The sequence below is a fragment of the Dendrobates tinctorius genome, unplaced genomic scaffold (genome assembly GCF_039654945.1).
Source record: "Dendrobates tinctorius isolate UK_male_01 unplaced genomic scaffold, ASM3965494v1 ptg000039l, whole genome shotgun sequence".
In the NCBI taxonomy this organism is placed as follows: Eukaryota; Metazoa; Chordata; class Amphibia; order Anura; family Dendrobatidae; genus Dendrobates; species Dendrobates tinctorius.
The window spans coordinates 27,370,899-27,389,496 of record NW_027361707.1 but is presented as its reverse complement, the minus strand read 5'-3'; the positions used below and the strand labels follow the sequence as shown (position 1 = coordinate 27,389,496).

At 41.5% G+C, this 18,598-nt stretch overlaps 1 protein-coding gene across 1 annotated transcript in view; it reads left to right on the top strand.

Annotated features, from left to right (window-relative positions):
• RGS12 (regulator of G protein signaling 12) overlaps positions 1-18,598 on the top strand; it is a 190,883-nt gene that overhangs the window by 152,148 nt on the left and 20,137 nt on the right. Inside the window, exons 5-15 of the mRNA XM_073574567.1 lie at positions 4,381-4,550; positions 5,849-5,941; positions 7,674-7,817; positions 9,710-9,889; positions 10,455-10,614; positions 12,259-12,371; positions 13,392-13,577; positions 15,563-15,636; positions 16,113-16,239; positions 17,633-17,729; positions 18,112-18,179. Coding sequence (XP_073430668.1) covers positions 4,381-4,550; positions 5,849-5,941; positions 7,674-7,817; positions 9,710-9,889; positions 10,455-10,614; positions 12,259-12,371; positions 13,392-13,577; positions 15,563-15,636; positions 16,113-16,239; positions 17,633-17,729; positions 18,112-18,179 — 1,412 coding nt within the window. The remainder of the gene's footprint in view (positions 1-4,380; positions 4,551-5,848; positions 5,942-7,673; positions 7,818-9,709; positions 9,890-10,454; positions 10,615-12,258; positions 12,372-13,391; positions 13,578-15,562; positions 15,637-16,112; positions 16,240-17,632; positions 17,730-18,111; positions 18,180-18,598) is intronic.

Sequence of the window (18,598 nt, the reverse complement as noted above, 5' to 3'; positions counted from 1 at the left end):
AGATAGTGGAAAGGCTAAGAGCAATTTTCTGGCAGATCTAGAGCAGCACATTTCATTCGAGCCTGGGGTCCTTGTGACCGCACGGCTGGAGACTTGTAGAGGAAACCCAGGCTTCTGGTTAGGAAAATGTCCAGTGAAAGCTGACTTGATGCAAACTCTCAAAACTTGAGTTTCTTCCTCCTGGGCTTCCTCTACATGTCACTTCTCCTGTTCTATAGCGAGCTGGATGAGTGCCTCGGAGACCGAAATGTGGAAATGAGGACAAACGTGAGCTAACCTATGAGAATTGGCGTGTAATGATAGATTCAGGCCGGACTTGTAAGCCAACTTGGATGCCATCACCTCCATCGCTTGTGTTTTTATGTTTGTTTCCAGTCTTTTTATGTGTCTTGGCTAAGTTTGACAAAATTTATTCTCACTATAGTAAAAATCCTTAGCCAAACTGTAGGTTGAGTTTTGGCTCTGTTAAAATAAAAAAAAAAACCCCAGACCCTTTCCTACAACGTGCTGCCAGATATAGTGCTCAACATTGAAATTGCAATACCAAGAAGCTAAAGTCGTGGAATTGTGGAAATCAGACATGTTAATAATATGCAAATAATGAAAAAATGGAAACAAATTTTTCAAAACTTCTCGATTTATTCTGTATGGAGTATGAGAGCCATGTGCAGAAATTCCCGCACTTATAGCTTCTGCTGCTATCAATGAGGTTATTAAAGGGAACCTGTCACCAGGTTTGGCAGATACGAGTTATGGCCGCCGCCTTTCAGGGCTTATCTATTCTATAATTCTGTAGATAAGCCCCCTATCCAACCTGAAAGAGAAGAAAAATGGCTTCTATTATACTCACCTGGGGGCAGTCCGGTCCAAGAGGTGTTGCTGGTCTTGGTCTGTCGCCTCCCTTCTTTTTGTGATGCCGCTCTCCTTCTTAGTTCGTGTGGATGACGCGTTCCTGCATGATCTACATAGTCTTCCCGGCATCGCATTCCTGCGCTGGCGTGCTCATCTGCCCTGTTGAGGGCAGAGCAAAGTTCTGCAGTGTGCAGGCGCTGGGCCTCTGACTTTTCCTGGTGCCTGCACACTGGTGACAGGTTCCCTTTAATGGTCATCTGAGGAAGGTTCTGCTGCTCAAAATGCACTTGGGCAAATCAAGATCTGCTGCTCCCCTTTTGTAATTGCTGACCAATGATGTCCCAGATGTACTCAATGGGAGACAAGTCCGGAGACACGGTAGTACATTTGGGCCACGCAGGCAGCTCATAGTAACACCACCACGTTGCGGCCTGTTGTTGTCGTTTTGAAAAAGCCCTCCTGGGATACTATGTAGAAATGGCCGTACCACTAGCTCTACAGTTGATCTGTTCTGCCAGTGAAATTGGACATTAGATACTGAGTCTAAGGCCCCCTTCACATGTCCGTTTTTCATGTCCGTTCATGTGAAAACCTGCAGACATGTCCGTTTTTTTTATGAGCAGCACAGGCCGCAAAACGTCCCACACACTGATAACCTCCATCTGTCATCAGTGCGACATGTACAGTCGCCTGGTAAAAGCGGTACAGTTCTCTCTGTTCCCAGGCACTGGGTGTGGAAGACTGCTCTGATCATTGTCGCTTGGTCTCCCTGAGCTCGGTGTGACCAAGTGACAATAATGAGCGTTGTATTCAGCACACGCTGTGTACATCTTGTGTAAAATTAATTAATTTAAGAAAATTGTCGTGGACTCCCGCATACTTTTCAAGACCAGCAGTGGGAAAGCCCACGGCTGGGGGCTGATGTTGCTAATCTGGGAAAGTAGACAATATCCAAAAAGGTTCCCAGGCTATTAACAGCTCACAGCTGTTTGCTTAGCCTTTACTGGTTAGTTTTCTGGGACTACAGAGAAAAAATAACGTAGGGTCACCTTGTAAATTTTAACCTGCAAAGGCTAAACAGACAGCTGTAGGGTGATATTAATAGCCAGGGAAGGGGCCATGGATATAGGCCCCCCTCTTAGGCTACCAACATCAGCTCTCAGCCGCCCCAGAAATGGTGCATCCATAAGATGCACAAAATCTGACGCATTATTTGCCCTAATGTGGTGGCAAATATGGTTAGTCACCCTCATTTTCCCATTTATTACTGTAAAAATGAAAATAATAAAAATCCACATTCCTCACCTGTCTGACAATAATCCATTTGCCAATCTGTAATCCATCTCTGCTTCATCTGGATGCCTTGTTGAACAGTGGTGTGATGCGACCATTCAGCCTGGCATCCAGGAGACACTGAGGGTCAGAGCGCAGCAATCATGACCTGCGGTGACATCATTGAGGTTACCGCCGGTCATTGAAAGCTGTTCCCACACACAGTTTACTGATAGCCGGCCGATGACCTGCGGTAACCTTCATTACGTCACCGCTAGCACCGTAAAGACTGACTATGGTACAAGTGGTAAATGCCAGTTTCTCCGCTCGCTAAGACTATATGTGCTTCTTAACAGGTATTTCATTATTAAAATCCTACTAAAATCAGATTATATAATTTACCTCAATCTCTGTGGACAGTCGTTATCAGCTTCGAAAAATGACCAAAGTAGATGCTCGATAACCAAATACAAAATAAATATTGGCCCAAAGAACAAGCGCTTAATGAGGTCTCCTCGAGCACAAATTCTAACATCTATTTGTCCTCACCAATTTGGGTTCATGTAGGGATAATGTTGTTCTATCAATGGCCGCACCATCTTATAGGCACAGTAAGCCCCTATCCGTTCCAGTTTTCGAGCTTCGACCTATTGTATATTTTCCATGGATGAGCACATTTCCCCGACGCGTCTCCTCCGTTGCTCTGCAGAATTTCTTGGCACATACTAAATAAACAATAATGAAAATAACAGGCCTTTTCTGCTCGTAGATGATTGTGGAAAGCCCTCTTTTGTTGCACATGGCCTGTTCACATAATGATAGGTCTTCGGTACATTCTCCTTTCTCTAGTCAAGTTGATTGCCCATTGACTGCCACCCTGCACACGCAATGTAGAGGGGGAGGCTTAATTATCCTGACAAGCTTCTCCTCCACGGGCTTGTGGGCTGTGTGATGATTTGATTGCCTGCTGTCAGAACGGGTGCGTCCCCTATGTTGGATCACTATGTAGCCAGCCTCTTCTTAAGGGTGTACGGTTTTTTGCCAAAACTGAGATAAAAGTTCTGATACTGTAAGATGTAACCGTGGTGCACGGACTACGGCAGACCCTGTAAGGACTGAACTTAGAATTTACTGTTTTCTGCACGGAACAAGGTGATAAAACACATTTATACCTATATTAAATCACTTGATTGTTCAGCGTGTCCTTGCCATTGTTTTATAGTGTCACTTTTCTCAAATAATATTTGCACATGTCGGAAGAGAAAAGGTTTACAAGGTTATGTTATTGGATGCCAGACAAACCATTTTCTCCATAATCATGGTGTGATCGCACTTATTGCTTTGAGTGTGTTTTTTATCTTCCTTACAGTATTTTAGATTTTTTTTTTCCATTTGCTGTAAATATTGTTATAGACATTGAGAAAAAGATGTGTACAGGCATAAAGGCTCTATTGCCAGCCCACTAGATTGGCTGGCTCGAGTCTACAACGCCTGACTTCTCTCAGTCCTACAGACTTTGATTGGAGATACTTTGCTCATTATCAACCGTGAGCCCATTTTATCTCTTTATTGTTGTTAAACAATGGCCCTCCTTGTAGGAATCAATGAGCGCCCAATGGACCTACAATATAGGAATCAATGGGCACCCAATGGACCTACAATGTAGGAATCAATTGGTGCCCAATGGACCTGCAATGTAGAAATCAATGGGCGCCCAATGGACCTACAATGTAGGAAACAATGGGCGCCCAATGGACCTACAAAGTAGAAATTAATGGGCGCCCAATGGACCTGCAATGTAGGAAACAATGGGTGCCCAATGGACCCACAATGCAGGAATCAATGGGCGCCCAATGGACCTACAATGTAGAAATCAATGGGTGCCCAATGGACCTACAATGTAGAAATCTATGGGTGTCCAGTGGACCTACAATGTAGGAATCAATGGGTGCTCAGTGGACTTCCTTGAAGCATGACTGCATACAGATGGGTTTTACTCAGTGAATGTTAATGTTAATGGGCACAGTGTAATGCCTTCCTTCACCTATGGTGGCGCTGCATGAAAGCTGATCAGGTGATATACAGCACTCCAAAAAGTTCTAAATAAATCTCCTGTGAAATGCCATCTTCTCTAGTGCACGTCAGTACTTCCTAACTATATTGGCTACTACCCATGTACTACTTCTGTATGGAAATGAATGACTGATGACCGACCTACATTGTACTTCATAATTTTCTCCTTGGTTTTCTTGGTAGAACTGAACAGCACTGATCTTAAAGGATGCATCAGCGAGAACAGCCTGAGCAGCAATGCCAGCCTGCCCAGTGTGCAGAGCTGCCGGAGGCTCGGAGAGCGGCGGGTGGCCAGTTGGGCTGTATCGTTCGAACGTCTTCTTCAGGATCCAATTGGGGTTCGATATTTCACGGTTAGTAAATTTCTGTCACTGATGAGTCATTTCTCATTTCTCAGACTGAATTACTTTTTGGGGTGAAGTCAGGATGGTTTATATGGTAACCATCCTACGAGAAAACTGCTGTGGTCCTGGTAGACCTTGTCCAAATTTTGGTAAATTGGTTGTCAAATTGTTTTCTGCTAAATCTATAAAGTTGCAGAAAGCATGACTTATCCCAGACACATGCTCAGAAGAGAGCCAAGAGCAGCCAAGTGCATGGGGCTTGGTGAGGCAAACTGGTGTTAGGGAACTGTTATAAAGCAGAGTAATTGCCAAGTGCTCTTCAAGCCATGAGTGGAGCAGCTGCTGCTCAAGTGGCTCATTAAAAACGGTCTGACAATCAGTCTGCAGAGAAGAACAAGTTGTATGTGGAAATTACAATAATGAGTTCACTATGTGGGTATTCCGGTTCAGGCTTGGTGCCTTCTGTAAAGATTCTGTAGACTTAAATTGTTTGCACCCAGATTAGAAGTTAGCGCCCAACGTATAGGATAGGGAATACCATCACTGGGGGTCTGACCTCTGGTGCTTCTACCAATCCCAAGAACCTGGCTTTGAAGAGGTCATCTGAATGGACTAGAGGTTGTTCATGCATATTTATGATCCGTTCATTCTCGATAGGACCGCGTGTGTCCACCTCTCCCATTAAGAATGAATGGAGTGTAGGTGCGCATGCTCAATCTTTGCTTCATTCTGAAGGGACGTTTAGAGTCTCAGAGGTCGGACACCTCAACGGTTAGGAGATGACTTCTAATTTTGGCGCATATCCTTTAATTGGAGTTGTCTGGCAAAGAAAAAAAAAAAAAAAAAGAGTATATGAATTTCCTTCTCTGGAGGATCCTGCTTGTACAGGTGTGTAGACATCTTAATGGAAACTGTGTAATGCTTCATTTGCCCAATGGTGGTGCTGTAGGGAAATTGCCTGCTGTCACTGCCAGGTTCACCCGGCGATCATTGCTGATCACTTTTATTTCGAAAAGGGAGATTCGTGGAAATAAGATAATTGCTGGTGGAATCGCCTAATAAAATGGTATTGTTCAAATAGGGTTTTCTTTTTTGAAAGCTAAGGCTTGGTGTGAAACTACTATGGAAAAAAATTGGATGCTACCTAATGTACCACTGACCGTACTGGGCTGTAACTGGTCCTTATTTTCCCCCAGATTTCACCACTCTTTTGGCCGCTTTATATGTACAGACACGCCTGTAGTGGAGGTGATCTATGTACGTGCAGGTTTCATTGTAATCTGTATTTTTGTCTTATCCCCCTGCAGGAATTTCTAAAGAAAGAATTCAGCGAGGAGAACATCTTGTTCTGGCAGTCCTGCGAATATTTTAGTCGTGTTCCAGCTCATGACAAAAATGAGGTAGACTGCTTACGTAATGAGTGATATTTGTGCAAAACCGTATTTCACTGCTCTGTCTGGGCTTTGTGTATACCAAAAGAAAATCCTAAATTAAATACAGGAAAAAAAAAAAGACAGAACCATTTGCTCCTATTAATGTGTAGAAATCCTCTTTTAACTTCTTTAAAACAGGAGGCACAGTCAACCTCATGCCTTAGTTTCAGCTTGACTTTGGCTGCTGTCAGAATATAATAATTATTGCTATATGTAATATATAATGTATATATTAGTAAAAAATAAAAGCATATATATATATATATAGATGTGTATATATGTGTGTGTGCATATATATAAATATAATATATAATATTTTTTCTACTGTTTTTATTAAAATGTATGTATAATAACGTGTATGTGTATATATATAGACAGAGGTTGGACGAAATAATGGAGACACCTGGAAACCTCAACAAAAGTTAGTTTAATATGGTGTAGGTCCACCTTTTGCGGCGATTACAGCCTCAATCCTCCGAGGTATGGATTCATACAAGGTGTGAATTGTTTCCAAAGGAATTTTAGCCTTTGAGCGACAATGGCGGCGGAAATCGACATCTAACTTGAATCTCTAAAATCGACCATCAATGCTCAATAATGTTGAGGTTTGGGGATTGTGGGGACAGATGAGATGCTCAACTTCATTACAGTGTTCCTCGTGCCATGCTTTAACGGTTCTAGCTGTATGAATTGGTGCATTATCATCCTGAAAGATGGCGTTCCCCTCCGGGAACAGTGCTTGAACCATAGGATGCACTTGATCGCCCAAAATGCCTAAATAATCGCGGCCGTTACTTCTTCCATGAAGGGATATCATTGGCCCGGCGGATCTCCACGAAATAGCACCCCAGATCATCACAGAACCTCCACCATGTTTTACGGTTGGGAGAAGGCAGTCTGGATGGAATGCTTCTTTCGGCTGTCTCCAAACGTACACTCGGCCGGAGGTCGGAAATAGGGTAAACGATGATTCGTCTGAGAATATCATGTTTCCACTGCTCGAGGGACCAATTCTGGAGGATTCTACACCACTCTAAACGCTTGGAAACATTTGTCATTGAGAGCAGCGGTTTTCGAATTGCAGCTCTTCCGTGGAATCCAGATTTGTGCAGCTCCCGACGAACATTTTTCGTGGAAACTGGGTTTTGTAGGTGTTCATTGAGCTCTGCAGTGATTTTCGGAGCCGTGGTCTTGCGATTCTCTCTCACAATTCGCTTTAGAGTCCGACGGTCTCTCTCCGTCAACTTCGACTTTCGGCCGGACCTGTGCTTTGCTGCGGGCGTTTTTCCTTCTCTTTCAAACGCAGTCATTACTTTGGAGACAGCACCTCTTGACACGCCAAGCATTCGGGCACTTTCTGTTACACTAGCGCCTGCCATACCAGCACCAACAATTTGGGCTCTTTGAAAATCCGAGAGGTCTGCCATTGGTATCAGGTTCTCATCAATGTTCTTACAATTCTGCAAAACAAACAGTTAATTTACCTATCACATAACACAAATAATCAACTACAAAACATTAACATATGTCACGGTTTGCATGTTTATCACATGTTCGAAGATTATGATAACAACACGTTAGGTGTTTCCATTATTTTGTCCAACTCCTGTATGTGTATATGTGTGTGTGTGTGTGTGTGTGTGTGTGTGTGTTTTAAAATGTGTATATATATATATATATTTTTTTTTTTACTGAACAGCTGTCCTATCGAGCCCGGGAGATATTTAATAAGTTCTTAAGCAGCAAAGCAACTACCCCAGTAAACATTGACAGCCAAGCTCAACTGGCCGATGACATCCTGAACGCTCCGCACCCTGATATGTTCAAAGAACAGCAGCTCCAGGTACGACGGAAAATAAAATAATCAGACCATGTCCCTGTGTGCGAAAACGCTGCACTTTTTCCTTTGCTTTATTTTAGTGCAGACACTCGTAGAAAGAATTGCTCTCTTTATTGCAGGTTTGCTGTGTTTTTATTTGTGTTTTCCTGTCTTTTTATGGACATTAAAATTAAAAAAAAAATAAAAAAAAATTGGATGAAATCTCAGGCACTTTGCTTGAACTCTTTCCCACGGTGGATTTTGTGCAGAAACCAAATGTAGCGTATAAAGTGTTTACACTATTTGGCTGTGTAGCCTTATGTACATTGTTATATTATTTTTTTTTAATGCCCGTCCTCCAGTAACACTTTTTTTTTCGTGTTCTTTTTCAAGCCCATGAAATCTGTCGTCTGATTTCACAATAGCTTTATATTGATACCGCTAAGCGCATAAACTTAATATATTGCTCTCTTTATCTTCTTTAGGCTATGTGCCCAGGTTGCGTGTTAAAACGCACACTGAAAACCGGACTCCTTCCCAGAAATCGCGTGTTTTTTTCCGCGCGATTTCACCGCGATTATGTTCGCGATTTTGCCGCGATTTTCGTGTCCGGTATTCAAGCACTTTCCAAGCGATTTGAAGCATCGCTTGGAAAGTGATTGACAGGTTGGTCACACTCGTCAAACATAGTGTTTGACAAGTGTGACCAGGTTTTTACTTTTGAGGCTGCCTATGCGGCCTCAATAGTGAAAGATAGAATGTTAAAATGCGAAAAAAAAAAAAAATCGGGTTATATTTACCTTCGGGCGTCCCGCGCTGCATTCCCGGGCCTCAGCGTTCCCAGTAATGCCTTGCGAGACCTGTGATAACATAGTCTCGCGTTGCTATAGCGATCTCGCGAGACCACGTCATCACAGGACCGTGCCGCAAGGCATTACTGGGAACGCTGAGGCCGGGAATGCAGCGCGGGACGCCCGAAGGTAAATATACCCCGATTTTTTTATTTTTTATTCTTTTTTTTACAGGGGTATGGTACCCAGGGCCTGGAGGACAGTCTCCTCTCCTCCACACCGTGGGTACCAACCGCACATGAGACGCTTAACTTCCCGCATGGTGGGCATAGCCACATGCAGGAAGTACCGTAAGCGGTTCTCATGCATTCCTATGGGTGCGGAATCACGGCAATTCTTTGCGATTCCGCACAAAAGAATGAGCATGCTGCGATTTTTTCCGTGATGGGATTCCGCCGCGGAAAAAAGCGCAGCATTAGCACAGCATGTGCGGAATGCCATAGGAATGCATGGGGGGCGTTCTGTACACGATTTTTAAGCGTTTTCGCGGCAAAAAAACGCTTAAAAATCGCTACGTGGGCACACAGCCTTAAGGGGGTTTTACACATAGTGATATTGCTAGCAATATCGCTAAAACGTCACTGATTTTGTGACGCAGCAGCGATATTGCTAGCGATATCGCTATGTGTGATACTTACCTCCCACCGGCTCCCCCGCTGTCCATCGCTGATCGCGCGAGATTGGGCGGCTCCATTTCTCGTCGTCAGCTTCCTGCTGTGTGAGACGAGCGACGCTGGACGCGGGCGGGAGGACGTCAGGATCCCTGAGTGTGAAAGGTAAGTATCGTCCGCTGCGTCGCTGCTGCATCGCTGTGAGATCTTTCTGTGTGAAAGCTCACTAGCGATCATTTAGCGATGCACCAGCGATCCTGACCGGGTCGTATCGCTGGTCGGATCGCTGGTGCATCGCTAAATGTAAAAGGGCCTTTAGAGTATGGACCTGTTGTTAAAATTCCATTGCCTTTCATCATGAGAGCAAAACAAATATTTTATATAATGTTTTTATATATTTATTGGTCTGTGGAATTGGTTAAAAACACTAAATAGGTTTTGTTTTTGTTTTTAGATTTTTAATCTTATGAAATTTGACAGCTACACTCGGTTCCTTAAGTCTCACCTGTACCAGGAATGCATGCTTGCAGAAGTGGAGGGGAGATCTCTACCAGATCCCCAAGAGATACCAAGTAGTCCCACCTCAAAACATAGCGTTGGCTCTGATCGCTCAAATATCTCTACACCTAAGAAGGTATCCATTTTTTGTATTTTTTTTTTTTTTTTAAGGGGAATCTGTCAGCAGGCTTTGCTATGTAATCTGAGGAAAACATGAAGTAGTGGTTAAAACACTGAATTCAGCCATGAGTCACTTATCAAGCTGTGTGCTGTTTACTTACAATGAAGGTTTTATCACTAGGACATTATCAGCGCTCAGACTAGCTGCCTTGTGCCAAGTAGTCCAACCACGACCCCTCTTGTTGTTAGCAGCTCACTGTCACAATTTGCATGTTTGTGTAGGAATGATATTGGACGCTGCAGATATCTCCAGGACTGACTATAAGTGGAGACGTCCGCTTGTCTATGTGAGTGTTCTGGAATGTCTGGACTGGTGTCATGTCTGGCGAGCGTCAATCTCCAGATAGCGAGGGATGAGATGTATAAATGGTCTCCAGTGCTTTGTGTTGTCGTGCCACGAGATAAGCAGAATGTCAGCGTGGCCACCCACCGCAGCGAGAAGATAAGAGTATCATCCCTTGAAGCCAATGCTTTTGTTGCTGAAGTATTTGGCCTGACCGGTCTTTCCTGTACTTATTCAGCAGCCCAGCAAGAAAACCAAGTCCGGAAGATCTCTAAACGAGGAGTCCGGAGGGGAGGATGAGAATGAGAAGAGGAAGAAAGGCACGTTCTTTTCTTGGTCAAGGAGTAAAAGCATAGGGAAGTCTCAGAAGAAGAGAGAGAATGGAGAGATCCCAAACGGTAACTATATAATACTGCTGTGACCTGCCGAAAAAAGTACCGTAATGCTCAATGTGGCTAGCATGTGTTCAGGATTAGGAGAGGGCAGCGACTTATCTCCCTTGGGAACAAAACGATCGGACATATTGAAATCAAAGTGCCTGATCCTTTTCTCCACACTCTTCTGCTGTATTGAGTCAGGAGGGGCCATATGTACATAGTCAATTAGTCCCGACCGGCTTACTGTAATACAGCTCCTGGTTAATTTATGAGATTGTGCTTGGATTTACTGCTGGGAGAGGGGAAGATAGAGCTGCCTGGTTAAGTAACCTTAACATGAAGAGAGAGCTAAAAACGCAATGAGCTTGTCTTGTGAGTTTTTCATAAATTTGTATATTCCATGGCTGGCCATTGGATTTTTTGAGTACATTACTGTTCAGATCTGGGAATCTGGTAAAAAGGCAGAATAACACCAGAAAATAACCTACTTAGAGGCAAGTTACAGGATCATCAGCACAGGGAACACAAGGACTCTGACCCTATCATTGAAGCATCTAAGGAGCGGGTGCACAGGTCATTGTAAATGGAAGGGTGTAGGGTCAGCTGTGACATCACTTGCTGTTTTCGGCTATGTGTAAAGGTGTTGCCTGTCCATTGTAATCTTGTCCTTTTCAGGAAGAATTTTTAGCAAAACCGCTAAGGAGGTATGGGTATAAAAAAAGCTCCAATGGCAATATGAAATTTGCTTTTTGTAGTACCAATTTTTAGTTATTTATTTTTTTAAATAAAGTGTACAATATGAAAATAATAAATAAATTGACATGACAAACCTTTTAAAAAATTACCGTACATATAGCAAAAAAAAAAAAACTGGTTTAAACAATAGATAATTTTCTAATGGTGACTTCTGTTTAAATCTGGGTTTTTATATTAAATTTTTTTTTTTTTTTTTTTTATTCAGCAGTTCAGAGGATTCAAAATAGGTGATATCACACCCAGTCACCCCTTCCAAAAACATTAGCCCAGACTACTAGAGCATGCCTATAAAATACTTTTGTGCTACTCAGTAGAGACAGAGCCTTTCTCTTGCTGCTTATATTCATGTTGCTGTTGAAAAGAACCGAAAGTATGAATCCAATATAAAAGGGGTATTCCCATCTCCAAGATCCTATCCCAATATGTAGTAGGTGTAGTAATAATAATAATAGTAGTAGTAAATATCTTCAATTAGAAATGTAGTGTAGTCCTTCTGATTTGCAATGTCACTTACCCCATGTGCAGGGCATTGCAGTAGCTTAGCTTGCCATGGTTACATCCAATAACAACTAACTAATCACTGTATGAGTGGTCGTAACCACGGATACCTAAGCAGCTGTAATGCCCTGCACATGGGGTAACGGAAATGGCAAATCAGAAGAAATGTACTACATTTCTAATTGGATATATTTTTTTATATTATTATTATTATTAATAATAATAATTGGTTATAAAAAAAAAAAGTGTAAACATGAAACTCTGCCAAGCCTACTTGCTTAGTTCGGATGGAGTCCCGCATATGTCTTCTGCAGAACTGTTCTTTAGCTCTGGACAGGCAGGAGGAAGCTTTTCTTTTTTACCTTTCCACTCATATTTTTTTTTTTTTTTCATGAACCTTTTTCCTGCCAGAATCCTCCATTATCAACGGGGCTCCCTGCGGGAGGCGAGAGTCGCAAGGTTCTGTATCCTCTTCTGCGAGTCTTGAGATGATTAATTGTGGCAGTAATGGCAATGTGCTCGAGGTGAGGATCACATGAAAGTTGTAATTGTTTTACAAGACAAATTCTTATCGTCCGTCTTGACATGGGGCTCTGGCTTTGTAACCTTGCCTTACTGACTACGCGCATGTTAGCAAACGACTGGTGGGCATGTCCCCTCAGGGGGATTGTAAACTTTACATAGCTGGCTGGTTTTAATGCTGAAAGAACTTGGACTTGAATCCGTCCTTTCCATCCGTTCTGGCTGCATTCTGATGAATATTAAGTGGCCTTTAGTGGATTACAAGACTAATTATTTGTGTATGTTGTAATCTAATTTTGGACATTTTTATGTATGCTAATAAAATGTATAAACCTTATGCTGTGTTAAAAAAAAAAAAAAAAAAAAAAAGTGTCTCACAAATCGGTTCGCACCAATTCTAGTCACTGGCAGCCGCCTGCTATTAATTTTTTTTTTTTTTGTTTCATTATTTTTTAGAACTATTTAAAGGGAATCTGTGGTCAGATTTTTGTTATGTAATCTGAATGCAAAATGGTTTAGGGGCTGTGATCCTGATTCCAGTGATGTGTTACTTACTGGGCTGCATGCTTTCATTTTGATACAATCACGGTTTTCTCTGCTGCAGATCTAGCAGAGCTCGGAATGCTGAGCTTTGTGTAACCCCGCCCACATCACTGATTGGCAGCCCTTCCTATCAGTGGTGGGGGCGGGATTACACATTGGATTTGACCAGGAGACATCTAGTCCAGCAGTGATCATCTACTTCTGATTAAACACTGACTTTTATTGAAACAACGCACAGCCCAGCAAGTAACACATCACTTAAATCAGAGTCTCGGCGCCTCCATCATGGTGATCGTTTTCAATTTTATTCTTTCTCTCAGTTATGAGCCATACAGAATATTTTTGATGCCTATTCTTTTCGATTTTAGTGCACCGGTACAGGTAACCTCTCTTGAGATGGTAATCGAGGAGCGTTGTCTGAATCCTCGGTTCTGCAGGCTGCTCCTTTATTACCTGTCACTTTTTTCCCCCTTCCACAGTTTGAATCGTCAAGAGTTTCTTCTGAGAAATCCCCCCGGCACTGTTATATTACCCTGCCTGACGGCTCATCCTGTGCCATGGCCGTGAAAAGTGGCTATTCCATTAAAGAAATCTTAAGCAGCCTCTGCGAGAAGCACGGCTTTAGCATCGCAGCAGTGGACCTGTTCTTAGTCGGAGGCAACAAGGTATTATACTTCATCAAGAGTAATTTCAGCAGAATAAGGGGGATATTAAAGGGATTGTCTCTTGTTCCTATCTTCAAGGCGGACACCGCTCCTTTATCTCTCGGCTTCCTGCTTGCAGTGGAGGAGCACAAGGGCACTGATCTTGCAAGCGCTCACCTAGGAAACTGACCACCTCGGAGTCTGCAGAGGTGGCCGGTAACCTGAGTAGTACACTATTGAATTAAATATCCCTCTGTTCTTCAGAACAGAAATTTTTTTTTTTTTTCAATAAGAGTTAAATTGCAAAAATTGATTCTTGTTTACTCTTTTAATGAGATAAGAGAACCCCTTTAATAACTTACTGTTATTATAGTAGAATTCTTATAATTTGGCAATCTGCTAAATGTAAACTCAAACCGTGATGTGAGACTTACTCCATAGAGAACCTCTCCAAAAAACTATCAAATACACTTCTCACACTGGCCACTGAGGATTTTTTAGAACCATACTGCCAGGAAGAATTGTCAACAGGCTCCTTATCTTCAGAGGCAGGGTTACGATTACTGTAACACCTCTATACACATCTGTTAACATAACACCAGTCACAATAGGCAATGCTACAATTGACCCTGCTCCCCCCCCCTACTTTCCCAATGACCTTTGCTCACACTCATTAGATGCTTCAATACAAAAGCTAGGGTTGAGGTGCGACCATTGTGTCTAATGTTCATGTGTTGTTTCTTGAAGCAGCAAGTTAGTCTTAAAAAGCCCCAGTGGGTAATGTGAAAACTGCAAATATTTTTATTTGTTTTTTTCATACAGATTGTAAAAAAATATATACGGTATATATACAGTACAGACCAAAAGTTTGGACACACCTTCTCATTCAAAGAGTTTTCTTTATTTTCATGACTATCAAAATTGTACATTCAATCTGAAGGCATCAAAACTATGAATTAACACATGTGGAATTATATAATTAGCAAAAAAGTGTGAAACAAATGAAAATATGTCTTATATTCTAGGTTCTTCAAAGTAGCCCCTCTTTGCTTTGATTACTGCTTTGCACACTCTTGGCATCCTCTTGATGAGCTTCAAGATGTAGTCACCGGACTTACCTTTTGTAGTCAACAGTCTTGAAGGAGTTCCCAGAGATGCTTAGCATCTTGGTGAGAATGCCAAGAGTGTGCACAGCAGTAATCAAAGCAAAAGGTGGCTACTTTGAAGAACATAGAATATAGGACATATTTTCAGTTGTTTCACACTTTTTTGTTAATTATATAATTCCACATGTGGTAATTCATAGTTTTGATGCCTTCAGAGTGAATCTACAATTTTCATATGAAAATAAGGAAAACTCTTTGAATGGGAAGGTGTGTCCAAACTTTTGGTCTGTATTGTATGTATGTGTATGTCTGTGTATATGTGTGTGTGTATATGTATATGTATGTGTGTGTGTGTGTGTGTATATGTATATATATATATATATATATATATATATATATATATATATATATATATATATATATACACACCCGACAATGTTAAAAATAAAATACATGATTTGACACAGATATCTGTTTTAAACAAGTCATTTTATGATGATTGCTTCCCATTAAGGAGACTGGTGTATGGAGACTTAAAGGCCATGCAGGACCTGGGAAATGAAATTCAAAAAGGTTACTTCAGAGGAAGAAAGCAGCAGCTAGACACGCCGCTCATCTAGTAGAAGTCATGCTGCTGCTCTCTTCCTCTATGGAGTGACCTTTTGGCATGTCATTTCCCGGTAGCCCTCCATCCAGTCATTTCCGGAGTCCTCTGCCCTGTGCAACTTGGAGCCGATACATGTGTGTTAGCTTTAAGTCATACAGCAGGGAAGGGGTTAATTGTCTTTGTGCCTTGTTACACGAGCACCACCCTGCAGCCTGTGATTTGTGCCCACCGGCCCTTCTCAGTGTGTAATTTATTGTATGTTTCTGTTTATTTTGTCTCCGCTTATAATGAAGCCTCTCGTCCTGAGCCAAGACAGCAGCATTCTGGAGTCCCGGGATCTAAGAATAGAAAAACGGACTTTATTTCGGTAAGAGAAACAAAATGAATCTAGTAAATGTAAATCTGGGCTGCGGAAAAGTTTTTCCACTCAGACCCTCCTGGCAGCAACAATTTCTTTTGACCGTTTTTATAATAAATGTGCACTCAAGATTGTGCGGATCTGTGGTCTTCAGCTTCCAGACTAGCACTCTCCCCCGGGGATTGTGTCTACAATGTATCATTCACAGCCTGCTGCGAGGATAGGATTAAGTAGGCAACAGTAACGCATAATTAAACGAATAAAATAAAATTTAATATCCCTTTTTTTTTTTCAGAAAATCTTTTAATTTTCCATGTAACTATTTTTGGACTTATTTGTGCAACTGGATATGATTAGTAAAAAAAAAAAAAAATTAAATTTCGCCCAAAAGCAAAACTAATCTATGAGGTGTTGAAGGATTAATGTCCAAGGAATGGAACAATATATGGATTAATAATAGGTAACATTTTCTTCTGTCTATTTAGATTGGACCTTGTACCAATTAACAGGTCGGTTGGACTGAAAGCCAAACCAACGAAGCCTGTGACGGAGGTCCTGCGTCCGGTTGTCGCGAAATACGGGCTGAATCTTGGCGAGCTGGTGGCGAGGCTCGTAAGTGCGCCATTTGAATAATTTGTATTAAAGTTGTATATATGATTTTATGATGCTATCTATGATGGTTTTATATATTTTTATGTATTTTATATTTTTTTATAATTTTTTTAAGGATGGGGTTGGATTAAATTGGGGGTAGTGGTTCCAATTACGACCTATTCTGAGAAATACTGCCAACTAGGGGATCGATGGGGGTCTCGGCTGTTGGACACTCACAAAATCCTGAAACGAAGGACTTTTGTTCCTTGTTTGCATTAAGTGGTTGTCAAACATGTCCACTGCTACACGATCTCCATCAGTCCCATAGAGAATAGGGTTCTGGTGATTGATGGACATCGCGGAGGTTGGGCCCCCACTGATCTACTAGTTATCACCTATCCGGATGATAACCTGATCTCACTGGAATATCACCTTACTTGTTGGGATACTTGGACCCTAGTCAGGTGACGGTTTACTACCTTAACCCTATTATTTAAATACCCTGGATAGGGCAAAGTGTCTTTTTGAGGCTCCACTTGTCACATAGCACTCTGCTCTGGTTGTCCTCCCTCCAACACCGGGCATTGACTAGAATAGGACAGGTGCACAATGCCCGCCAATGGTGCACACATCCCACTAAGCAATCTGCAGATGTGACCTTATCAGCACTGCTCGCTCTCCGATAAAGAGATGAGGGGCACCGGAATAATTGTCTAAAAACATTTTGTTGAGAACATTCCTATTATATTATGCTCCGACTTTAACTTTTCTTTTATAGCCATTCATAGATTTTTCTTCTTCATTTTTATTAAAGTCGCAGTTGTATTCATAAATTCAGTTTTTCAGATTAAAGACTAACCATGTTTTTAATTTTTATTTAATAATATATCAGACAGCTGCTTCGTTCTCCTCCTGGACTGATTACTCGTTCTCAATTCAGGGGTAAAATCTGTTTTTGGCGAAGACAGATTTCTCCATTAACTGAGGTAGGAGATGACAGTTGGTGCTTCTAGAATTCTATGGAGGAGGGATGAACTAGAGGCAACACAAGACATTCTGCTGCAAGTTCTCCTGAAACCGTTGCTACAGTTCTCCGTAGAATGTTATGAGCACCAACTGTCATCTCCTAACTCTGTAATGGGAAATGGGTTTATATTCACTAACGACACATTTTACCCATGAATTGAGAATGAAAGATCAGTGCAGGAGGAGAAAGAAGTGGATTTCACTAATAAGATATATTACAAAAGTTTCTTATTTTAAACTCTACTTTTGATTTATTGGAAAAAAATATGCCTTTTCTTTAAATATTTTATAGTTTTGTAAATAAATGTAGCCCCACCATTCCCCCCCACACACAACCCAGAAAAATATTAAAACCAAAATAATGTATTGATTGCACTGTTTGCAGAGCGGAGAACAGGAACCCTTAGATTTAGGCGTCCCTATTTCTACCTTGGATGGGCAGAGGGTTGTGTTGGACGAGAGGGAGAGCTCCAGGACTAAGGGTGAGTCCTTAGTAATTTTCTATATATCGTAAATGCTACATGCTGATATATATAATATTATTTTTTTTTCCTTTTTTTTTTTTTGGCACTAACGAGGCAAAGTCGACTCATTTCTAACATTTTTCTTTTATTTTTTTGTCAAATGCTTAACATAATATTTCTATAAATTGGCTGCTGTGTTTGGTTTTCTCCTATTCTGGAGACTGTTGCAAGAATAATTTTTTTGTGAAAATCCGATGCACTAAAACCACATTTCCACACCTCTGTGTCATTTTATGATCTCCGCACTTTTTGGCCTCTGCTGTGAATAGTCTCTTTATGTTTTACGGAGCTGAATTATGTTTTAGTTAAAGTCTCGGATTGTATCGTTATTCCATTGCAGACAAATCCAAGAGCCCAACGATGAAATCGACTCCCGCGCTGACAAACTCCAGGAGTAATAATTCCATGGTAAATTACATGATTGATCTCAATATTAAGTTTATGATTCTTAAGGGATTTCCATTTTTGCTAGTTTTCATTTTGCAAATGTGTGGGTTTTTTTTTTTTATTTATTTTTACTTTTTTATTGCATTTTGCAGTAGAATGGAAAATTAAATTCTAAAATTTTGCGACTTGCCAGAAGGGAGCGCGATGTGAGGGTTCAGATGGGTTACAAACCAAGGCTGCTGATCACCGTGTTTTTCCCTGGTCTTTTCTTGAAAAACCAGCAAAATTTTAAAGCCGCTTTAGATGTGATTAGAGGAAGACACCAGGAAAATGGAAACCTTCATGACTAGTGGTGAGTGAGCATGCTTGGATAAGGCGTTATTCGAGCATGTTCATGTGCTAACAGAGAGTCTTCGTCAAGCTCGAAAAATATGTTCGAG